Source organism: Morone saxatilis, unplaced genomic scaffold (genome assembly GCF_004916995.1).
Source record: "Morone saxatilis isolate NCDOM2014 unplaced genomic scaffold, NCSU_SB_2.0 Contig14, whole genome shotgun sequence".
Lineage (NCBI taxonomy): Eukaryota > Metazoa > Chordata > Actinopteri > Moronidae > Morone > Morone saxatilis.
The window spans coordinates 7,491,335-7,502,111 of record NW_023339696.1 but is presented as its reverse complement, the minus strand read 5'-3'; the positions used below and the strand labels follow the sequence as shown (position 1 = coordinate 7,502,111).

At 40.7% G+C, this 10,777-nt stretch overlaps 2 protein-coding genes across 2 annotated transcripts; both read left to right on the top strand.

The window, feature by feature from the left end:
* The first annotated feature begins 4 nt into the window (after positions 1-4).
* On the top strand, positions 5-5,937 carry adsl (adenylosuccinate lyase). Its single transcript, XM_035654696.1, has 12 exons — positions 5-283; positions 2,476-2,679; positions 2,898-2,942; positions 3,200-3,279; positions 3,406-3,577; positions 3,702-3,748; positions 3,967-4,057; positions 4,227-4,296; positions 4,403-4,550; positions 4,776-4,956; positions 5,052-5,228; positions 5,766-5,937. The coding sequence occupies exons 1-12, from the start codon at positions 140-142 to the stop codon at positions 5,850-5,852; spliced, it is 1,446 nt and encodes a 481-aa protein (XP_035510589.1). The 5' UTR covers positions 5-139; the 3' UTR covers positions 5,853-5,937.
* Positions 5,938-6,954: 1,017 nt separating this feature from the next.
* On the top strand, positions 6,955-10,415 carry tmem150b (transmembrane protein 150B). The gene is made up of 6 exons (XM_035654697.1): positions 6,955-7,076; positions 8,277-8,336; positions 8,469-8,536; positions 8,908-9,035; positions 9,140-9,317; positions 9,821-10,415. Exons 1-6 carry the CDS (start codon positions 7,012-7,014, stop codon positions 10,027-10,029), a joined length of 708 nt encoding a protein of 235 aa, XP_035510590.1. The 5' UTR covers positions 6,955-7,011; the 3' UTR covers positions 10,030-10,415.
* The last annotated feature ends 362 nt before the right edge of the window (positions 10,416-10,777 follow it).

Here is a 10,777-nt window from a genome sequence, read left to right as displayed (position 1 = left end):
CGCTGCCTCTGTCCCACGTGACGCTACAAGTCGACTGGCTCCTTGGAGAGCTGGTGTGTGTTTGTGTGTGTGTGTATAGGTGGAGGTGCGGGGCCAGACCGGTTGTGTTGTGTGTTTATATAGCGGACAGTTCACTATCATGGAGGGAGCCGACGAGTTCATGAAGTACCGTTCCCCGCTGGTGTCGAGGTATGCCAGCAAGGAAATGGCCTACAACTTCAGTGACAGGAAGAAATTCACCACCTGGAGGAAGCTGTGGATCTACCTGGCTAAGGCTGAGAAGGTTTGGCACATTGTAGCTGGATGGTAGCAACCATTGCATGTGTTCCTTGCTGTTATACACACGCTTTGTTCACGCTTAAAGTCTTGTGAGCTGAGGTTCGCGACCTTCAGAGAGCCCTATCAAGTTCCCTGCTCTAAATATAGTGGTAAGGAGGACCCCGTTAAAGAGCTTAATAATCTTAACTACATTCCTATTTCCAGAAACCAATTTAATGAATGCAGTGTTTAAACTGATTTACAAATAGTCACGTTTTCCTTTTTATCCATACATTATGAATATACACAGGAATATGAAATTCAAGTTTAAGGAGTAGTTACATACAGCTTTTACAACCTCAGGCTAATATATTTATGTCCTAGGATGCAAAATTATACTTGTTTCCATTCAGTGTGTTGTTCAAGATCCAACTGCATCAGTGCAACAAAGCTTGATCTTTTTCTGACATGTTATTTATTGTGCATCATTTTATGCACATTTCTACCAAAAGTCAATCTGAGTATTGAATACTTGAGGTATTATTTGGTTTCTTTGCAAACTTGTGGTCTTCACTAGAACTTAAAATACATTTCTGTGGCTTGGAACAAGGTTTACCTCCGCAGTGTGAGACTGTGACTTCAGGGGTTATGAGAAAGTACCCTCTGAAACATCTTGACATTTAGCTCCCAAACCAAACAGCCATGTGATCCCCCCCAGTCCGCCTTTAACACACCGGTCAAGATTTATCAAAAGACACAAGGTGTGCTCAACCAAGTCGAATTTTGCAGCTGTTGATGGTTCAAAAATATCTGTTAACATTTCCCTGGAGCTGAACTCTGAAGCTTATAATGTCATTTTGAAAATGCCTCTGATTGATTTGGGCATTTGCTAACTGTTGACAGACCCTCTCTCACATGCATCACCTCACATGACCTGTTACACACACACACACACAAAAAAGTCCATCTTTTCTACTTGTCCCTGCAGTTTGAGATGCTCGTCAGGGGCTTAGCCTGGCTACAGTTTGCCTGTGCTGAGTTTGTGAGGCCTGTGGCTGCCGCTGTGTGGTTTGTGTATGAAAATAGCATGCAGAGAATGTCACAGTAACAGGAGAGCGCCCCTTGAGAGGCAGCATTTTACTCGCTCAGCCTAATGTCTGTAGCATTTTCCCTTAAAACACTTATTTTTTGATACAATAATATATTTTCTGCAGTGACCTCTCTTGTGTCGAGTCACTTTTTGCTTGGAATTGGCCTGCCCACAGTCTGACCTTTGACCCGGCAGGGTTTGATGTTGTTGGGTCGTGAACTGTGTGATAACATGGAGGGAGAGAGGTACTCTCAGGGGTTGGGCTCAATTTTTCAATTAACCCATTCTGTGGTCCCATCTCATGACTGCTCTGTACCAATGGGACAAACCTCCAATCTAATCAGGTTATTGAGCGTCTTCTCACGAGGAGAGCACATGCCTGTCGAGACTGTAGAAAAGACAGGATGATTAGTGTCATCATCAGACTGTTGCTCTCCTGTATAAACATCTTAAAATCACATGTGATGGCTGCTACTAATGCGCAGTAAAAGAGACTTTTTCCCAGATTACCTGCCTCTAGACTAAGGCAGTTAATCTCCTTGTTATCTTTTTATATTAATCGTTTAGTCGGAAATGTCAAACAATTGTTAAATGATCAGTTTTCCAGACTCCAAGGTGGCGCCTTTAAATGTCTGTTGTTCAACCAAAAGTCCAAAGACATCGCATTCACTTTGATAAATCCTCACATTATAAAAAGCTGAAACTAGAGAATGCATTTTTCATATTATTGCTTAAATAATTTTTCTGCCTGAACTGATTAATTAAATGACTAATCAAAAAACCCCATTAGTAAGTAACTTCTATATATATATTACTTTATATTATCCTGTTTAAATTGCCTTCAATATTTGCCATAAACACAGTTTGACACAGTTTAAACTGTTTAAGAATAAAATGTACATCACAGTAAACATAGTATAACATAGTATCAGTATATTGTGATTATCTAATAAACACTTAAGAATCATTTATTTTATAACACACATACATAATAAAATAATAAAAAAAAAAGAACATTTCAAGTTCTAACGTTTACAATGTGAATGAAAACAGTTTAATTAAACTAAATTATAATGCAACAAATTCACTGTTTCTTTTTCCTTCCTCTTCATCGTTGTCTTCCTCAGGCTTTGGGTCTGCCCATCACGGACGCCCAGGTTCTGGAGATGGAAAGCCACGAAAAGGACATTGACTTCGCCATGGCGGCTGACGAGGAACGCAAGCTCAGGCACGATGTCATGGCCCACGTCCACACCTTCGCACACTGCTGCCCCACCGCTGCTCCCATCATCCACCTCGGTGCCACCTCCTGCTACGTGGGAGACAATACTGTAATTAAAATAGACCTTATACAAACGACTATGGCCTGCATTATTCATTGGATTACATGATCAATAATCTCATATTTGTGCTCCGGATTGTCCTGTATGTGTTCCCTTGGAAAAACAGCTAGAAAATGTAATACTGCATTGGGTTTATTTGTGACGTACAAAGTGCTTTTCTATAAAGGTTTTCGTGTTCTCTAAGTTGTTTTGTTTTTCTTCCTCAGGATCTGATTATGCTGCGTGATGGATTTGACATCCTTTTGCCTAAGGTGAGGCTCAGCTGTTTGCCAGAAAACACGCACACCCATCCAGTTGTGCATCTATGAAATTGCCATTTTTTTCCTTTTTCTTTGCCTCAGCTGTTCAGCAACAAATCAACAACGTAGAAATAATTTCCTATCACACCATACGTAGAATACAAATGAGAAATGAGCTTATTAACGTGACGGTTTGTGCGGGCTCAAGTGAAAACGGTGTATTATGCAATAATTCACAGCTAAAAACCCTTTGTTCTTTTTTTCCACAGCTGGCCAGAGTCATTGACAGACTTGCAAACTTTGCAGAGAAATACGCTGACCTCCCCACGCTCGGCTTCACGCACTACCAGTGAGTCTGAATGCAGCTGCACCGCTCTGACGCTCGTCGTCCTATTTGCAACCTTGTCACGTGGCTGTGTTTACACGTTTTCTCTCTTCTCTCCTCCTTCTCTCGCTGCGTCTGCTCCCCCTACAGGCCCGCCCAGTTGACCACAGTGGGAAAGCGAGCATGTCTGTGGCTGCAGGACTTGGCTATGGACATGCGCAACCTGCAACGAGCCCGTGATGACCTGCGTTTCCGGGGAGTCAAGGGGACCACTGGGACCCAGGCCAGCTTCCTACAGCTCTTTCAGGGGGACCACGACAAGGTAGAGATAATCAATAAACTAACATGTGGACAGCGATGATGATGATTTTTAAATTCAGAAATCTTAAATATGATTGATCTAAAAATGTAACAATTGTCATGTTTTAATCATTTTCGTTCACCAGGTAGAAGAGCTCGACAGAATGGTGACCGAGATGGCTGGCTTCAAAAAGTACGTTTTACAATGTTTCATCATCATATCTGTTCTCTAATAATAATGGATGTAATAAATAATGGCATAAATGTGATGACACAAAACAAGCAGAATTGGAGATGAAGTTATTTTTGTAATCCAAATGCCACAACCACAATAAAGGTGGCGTCAGGGTAACAGGTAACTTGTAAGACTTTGTTTTTGGCCCTGATGATGTCGTGTCCTGTGCTACGCAGAGCCTACCTGGTGACTGGACAGACATACAGTCGTAAGGTGGACGTAGACTGTCTGTCCAGCCTGGCCAGTTTGGGAGCAACTGTTCACAAGGTAAGCTGCAGGCGTTGGAGACATATAGAGGAATGTTGCCATCTAGTGGATTTACTGGGAGTTTGCAAGCAATGTGATGAACCTACTCCTTATCTGACTTTTTAAAATTAGCCTTCAATATTTGTATAAACTCCTCAAGTCTCATCTTTGATCTGTCTTTCTGCTTTAGATCTGCACAGACATCCGCCTGCTCGCCAACCTGAAAGAAATTGAGGAGCCTTTTGAGAAAGAGCAGATCGGTATATTCACTCACATTCACTCAGTTTCACATTCTGAACATCAAAGGCGAATGATCCTGTAACAGCACATACCGCATGCCAGCATGAAGTTGTCTTCCTCTTCCAGGTTCCAGCGCCATGCCGTACAAGAGGAACCCCATGCGTGCAGAGCGGTGTTGTAGCTTGGCCCGACATCTGGTGGCACTGATGTCCGACCCGCTGCAGACGGCCTCGGTACAGTGGCTGGAGAGGACGCTGGACGACAGCGCAAACAGGTCAACTGCCACACAATCCACAATAGTTTACTGAGATTTTTTTCCCTTTTATGACATGTTCTTTTATGACAAGTCCACCAACAGTGTTACTAAGTAAGAATTGGCTTGTTACTGAATCAGCTCAAGGTATCTGGGCTCTGAATTTGTACTGGAAAGAGTAGGATGGTATTCTTTTTTTTTTTCTCTCATTTTTGTTCTAATTTGACCCCCCTCACTCATGTGCAGGAGGATCTCCCTGCCTGAGTCCTTCCTGACAGCTGACATCATCCTCAGCACCCTGCAGAACATCACAGAGGGGCTGGTGGTCTACCCCAAAGTCATTGAGAGGCACATCCGCCACGAGCTGCCCTTCATGGCCACAGAGAACATCATTATGGCCATGGTGAAGGCTGGAGGGAACAGACAGGTAATGCCGTCGGTTTGAAGCGTGAACAGCTCACGGTTGCTCTGACGCCGTCTCATCAGCTTTGTGCTTAAAATAGCATCTTTCTGCTCCTTCAGGACTGCCACGAGAAGATCCGTGTTCTGTCCCAGGAGGCGGCAGCTGTGGTCAAACAGGAGGGTGGTGATAATGACCTGCTAGCCAGAGTCCAGGGAGACCCCTACTTCGCCCCCATTCTGGGCCAGCTGGACGCCATACTGGATCCCAAGACTTTTATTGGTCGTGCTCCGCAGCAGGTACCGCATAAACAGTCCCACATCTTTATTCCTGCTGCTACTCTGCCATTATAAGAGCCTGTATACATAGCAACAGGCACCCAAAAGGGCTGCGTATTGGCAAGAATTAGGCAATATGATGCGTATCACAATACAGAGGTTATGATTCATAATATTGCCATATATTGTGATTCTAATTTTAGGAAAACTTTTATAGTATAAAGAACACACCACCATATGCATAAAATCTGAGTAAAAAAAGCTGTTTTTTTTTTATGCAACCAGAACAGTTATCAGTCCCTGTAACATCCAACATCACAGCCCTTTTATAACAGTTAGCTATTAATAGTTGGAGGTTTAAATATAAAAGTTGACACAATATCACTAAACAGAATATTGTGATACAACATTTTTCGATATTTTCTTACACCCCTAGCACCCAGACTCAGTTGTTTTTTCTCACAGACTTTAAAGCTTTTCTCAAAAGCCCATCTAGAATGACAACCTTGTGTGTAATCGTGTGTAATTCATTCAGTTCTTTCCTTATGTCATGTCTAGGTGTCCAGGTTCCTGTCTGAAGAAGTACGCCCCCAGCTAGAACCTTATAAGGCTAAGATGGATGTCAAGATTGAGCTTGAGCTCTGACACACACACACACACACAAACACGGAGCCAAGAGAAAGAGACTTCATCATGGTGTGTGGCCTCAATAAATGACAAAATGAATTTATCTCCATGTGTCTCCCAGTGTTTTCATTTCTGTGCTTTGTGAACACTCAAAATCGTACATAGTGTTTTTTAATGAAATATAACTCAAACGGTGATTAATAATGTTGTAATAATCATGGTCCTCTTTATTGACAAGAACCAAAGGTCATATGTGCTTCAAGTGCTTTTACAACCTTCCCCGTCATTTAAAAAATGCTAATTAAATACTTATTAATTATTAATCCACCACATTATGACATCACCTTTACGACTGATCCTGCAATCATCCGCAGACATCGGTTGCCTGAATATGGTTGAGGCTGTGTTTCACACATAATCTAAACTGTTAGGATAATCAGGATCCTGTTTAGAGTTTTCAGACTTTGGGGTTTGTTTTCAGTTAACGGAAAGGAAGAGGTAAACTGTAGAGGAGAGGAAACACTCTGTTAGAACTGGGAGGAACTCGTACAAGAGGTTGTAAATCTAAAAAAGCACCGGCTCAAAGTCCAGCCCAGCCCTTAAAATAGATAGTCATGTTACCGTACTTTACAATGTAATGCACCACTTGATAATTCCCAGTGGAGAGAATAAAGCTGGCTTTTGTTGTTGTCGTTGTTGTCGTTGTTGTTGTTGTTGTTGTTCAGAAACTCAACTTTTTAAAAATACTGGTAATTTTCCGTTGCCATCCCTTAAACTACACCTTTCATCCCCCGGTAACCACACACCACTGTGATCGTATTCATGGTGTACGGCTGACACAAAGTTGGCCTGTCACTGCATGTATGAAACTTCAGGACAAAGTGCAGAAGTGTCTAAGCTCACATCATCTGCTAGTGTCATTATGGTAACGGTAAAGATGGACTGAGCTGAGCAGAGCTGCATCTCAACCCGCAACCAGCAGTTCCCCAGCACAGAGTGAGTACGAATGTCTTCTCTCTCACACAATGTGAAGTTAATTATTTATACTTTATGTTTACTCTACCACTCATAGTTTGGGGTTGTGTGTTTTTCCATAGGAACACTTTGTTTTGTAAGGGAGGGGAGGCAGTCGTGCATGTTTTCCTCCATATGAACCAAGCGGCAGCTGTACTGCAACATGTGGCTGTGGGCATTGCTCCCCGTCTGTCTGGCAGTCTTTGGCACTGTGGGAATTTGGACTGTGTGAGTACTTGGCGTCCTCCTTTATTAACACCTTCTTGCTGTTCTCATTGAGTTTCGCAATTTCATACTCCCTATCTCATTTCCCAAAACTGAATCAGAGAGGAAGTGATCTTTACTGAGGGCTTGTGTGTTCTGAGTGTGAGTTAGTGTAGCAAATGAGGACACACAAACAGCAGCATGTACAATGGACGAATGGCACCGCAAACCCAGATGTGAGCTCCTGGAGCCGCCACCTGCCTGAACCCTGGGAAAAGACAAGGGAAAGAAAACTGAAAACAATTTATTATTTATTTATTTATATTATCTATTTAAGTGGTAGTGCTTTTGAATACAGGCAGTAAATTAGTTTTACTACTTAGGGGGAATAATAAACTTGCACCAAAGAGGTATTTGATTCCCTGATACATATATAATGTATAATAAATAGACAGGGGACCAAAATGAGCTTATTTATGTTCTTCTACATGAGCTATGTCATGAAAAGTTTAATATATATAAAAATACTGACTTCTTTAAAAGGTTACCCAGAATGTAATTGCCATAGCATTTGTTTTGTTACTATATAATAAATTCAATATAAATGATACTGTAAGTAATTTGAATGAAGTCTGGACACATTACTAGCCTATTTTCCCAATTTCCCCCTGTCTTCTTACCCAGTAACAATATTACTGCACTAGTAGGTAGGTAATCAGTAATAAAAAACAAAACAAACAAAGTTAGTGTTATTTATTTCTAGCTCCCTTGTACTTTGTCTCAGTATGACTACCCAGTATTTTATAGATATATATCGTATATACTAAACAATTATACTGTAATTTTCCTATAATCTAAAACAGTGGGTTCCCAACCTGGGGGTCAGGAACCCCAAAGAGGTTGCGAGATGATCCAGGGGTCGCCAAATGGTTGTAGAGAATAAAATAAAATAACATATTGTGGCAAGCAGCTCGGAATGAGAGACAGGAAGCAGCTCTCAGTGATATCAGCAAAATAAATAAAATGACAATGACATGCAGTTGTACATACATTGTTACCTGGGGAAGTGGTTGTTTTAAAAGAAGAGCCAACAGATGTTTGCTCTGATAACTTATCATACAGTGTTTCCATGTAAGAAAAAAAAAAGAGGAAGAGTTATTTACCCTGCTATGCATTTAGGGTGCAAGCTGAGCTACAATGTAAGGGTTACTTTCTTCCCATCAGATTTGCTGTAGCTGTAACAAATGGATCAGTGAACCTCACAGAAGGAGTCCCTTACATCAGGTTGGTACGATTCCTCTCTGTCCTGCGAGATGATGAAGAACAAATAAAGTATTTAAAGTGAACTTAACAAACCAATTTTTTAACAAGTTCATGTTGAATGATAATGATTCTATTTTCTCACTCTCCCTTTAGTCAGTGTGGCACTTACAACCCTCAGAGCTGTCTCTTTGCCCAGATCTGCAACATCTGCTCTGTTTTAGGTAATGACAGATATGTTTATGCCATTCTTGCTAGCGGGAGTTCTGTCCATCGTATGCTCCAACCTGCTTCAAAAGTAACTTCAAGCAGCTATTAATCAGGGCTGTAGCAGTCCACTCCTTTTGAAGTCTTGGACGTGTGCCTGATTTTTAATTTAATTTTGTCTCTTTCATGCTATGGACAGATTGAGATACTGCACACGCAGCAGTCCTCAGATTTCTAGTTGTTGATCTGTCCGTCTCTGTCCTCTGTTGGATGTTGGTGGTTGCGGATTGAATTGATTTCTTATTTTCCCAACATATGGACCATTTTAAGATGACACTGTTTTCCTTTAATCGTAATTATTTTCAAGTGACTTCTCTGTGCCTCTCAGCTCTGTGGATAGTGGTGATCCGTTTCCAGCAGGTTAGGGATTTCGGTACCCATGGAAAGGCTAATATTGCCAGCATTGTTTTAGGATTCATCTCCTCTGTGGGAATCTCTGTCATTGGAAACTTCCAGGTAACGGCTTACAAAAAATAATCATACAAATAATTATTAATAACTTTTCATTTTTTCCCCCAAACCTATAAATAATCTATCTTCTCCCTCTACATGCTACTTAGCAATCAGTCTTGAAGAGTATTCACCTTTTGGGAGCGTTCCTGGCTTTCTTCGTCGGCATGGCCTACTTCTGGGTGCAGCTGTTTCTAACCTATCGGGCTCAGCCGTCTCAGGACCGATGCTACATTGGGCCTGCCAGGGCGACCTGCTGCATCCTCTGTACCATCTTGGTCATCAGTAGTATCCTTCCTACTACGAAATTAAATTCAGAAAAGAAGAAACAACACATTATGTCAATATATAATATAATCCATAAAACTGGATTTCAAATAAGATAAACACTGTTAATTATCTTACATTTCAACAATTTATCTTTAGCCGTTTTTATCTACAGAAGGAGTGATCTTCATTAATTTTCCATTGTTAGTTGTGTTTGAGAATTGTACATGAATATATTGGATAGATATAACATCATCTTTTTGAGATGACATATTTATTTCATGTTGAATTGCACTCTACTTAAAGCATGATCTGTAACCACACAACCACAAACCATAACAGGAAACTCCAGAGAGGTACAAGAGGAAGGTGATCAGAACACAAACTTAAAACTACATCTTATGGGTCACGCAAAAGTAACATGCAAAATCCCATTTTTACAACATGTTTTGATTCACTATTGGATTTAATATGATGAGTATTTATTTAGTGTTATGTTCCTTAACCACGCTCCCCTCCTTCAGTGACTGTTCTCCACAATACAGACTATCCCTCCGAGGCCGCTGTGTGTGAATGGGCCTTGGTCATGGTGTTCTTCTTGCTGTTTGGCCTTTTTGCAGCCGAGTTCAGACACATCGACTGCCACCACCTCACTGTACAGAAACAGGCTCCTGGGAATGACTGCAGCACTCCCTCAATAGAAATAAATAGTTATCTCGCAAAATGCACTTAGCTGAAAACACAAACACACACACACAACACACACACACACACACAGCACACACACACACACACTCACACGGTTGGAAAACAACAATCCTGTACAGTTGCCATATTGTCTAATGCAGGTCTAATGCCGTATAGAGTTTGCTTGTCTTTCAGTGACTCAACTGGGAGTTTCTGATATTTCTATTTATTATATATTTTCCATTTTGAAATATACAATAACCTTCCATGATACACAAATAAAGATTGTAAAAAACACATTATGTTTCTATTTCTTTAAAATGATAATCTAGCTATTGTTTTTATGACTAACTGATTTCCTTGCCTGCCCATAAAATGGCTTGTTTTGTTCAACACCAGATTTTAGTTTGGTCACATTAGACAGAAAAAGATCCCCACAGTTGAGAAGCTTAAACTAAAGAAGTTTAGGCTTGAAAAATAACTTGAAAGATTATTCAGTGTTTAAAATAGTAGCCGTTTGTGTTTCTGCTTTTAGTCGACTGATTGTTTCAGCTCTAAAATATATAGTCAAAGCTGCATGTAATTGGACAGAGCTTATAAAACTAAACCTGCACTGCAATAAATATGTACTAACACATGGTGGCGACGTTCCACTATCATTGACTGTGTTATTCAGTAATCTCCATTTAAATTGAACTATATATGAGCAATGTATTCGCAGTTGAATCACTTATAAAAACATCCATGCATATATTATCTCTTCTCATATATTTATATCTCTATAACTCTGTAAC

What these genes read in the sequence shown, in the direction of transcription:
- adsl (XM_035654696.1), top strand. Translation starts at nt 140, where the DNA reads ATGGAGGGAGCCGACGAGTTCATGAAGTACCGTTCCCCGCTGGTGTCG. An exon ending in GCTACGTGGGAGACAATACT is followed by an intron (nt 2,680 to 2,897) that starts GTAATTAAAATA and finishes TTTCTTCCTCAG; the next exon opens with GATCTGATTATGCTGCGTGA. An exon ending in TTTTGAGAAAGAGCAGATCG is followed by an intron (nt 4,297 to 4,402) that starts GTATATTCACTC and finishes TTCCTCTTCCAG; the next exon opens with GTTCCAGCGCCATGCCGTAC.
- tmem150b (XM_035654697.1), top strand. Translation starts at nt 7,012, where the DNA reads ATGTGGCTGTGGGCATTGCTCCCCGTCTGTCTGGCAGTCTTTGGCACT. An exon ending in ACTGTGGGAATTTGGACTGT is followed by an intron (nt 7,077 to 8,276) that starts GTGAGTACTTGG and finishes TCTTCCCATCAG; the next exon opens with ATTTGCTGTAGCTGTAACAA. An exon ending in TACCATCTTGGTCATCAGTA is followed by an intron (nt 9,318 to 9,820) that starts GTATCCTTCCTA and finishes CCCCTCCTTCAG; the next exon opens with TGACTGTTCTCCACAATACA.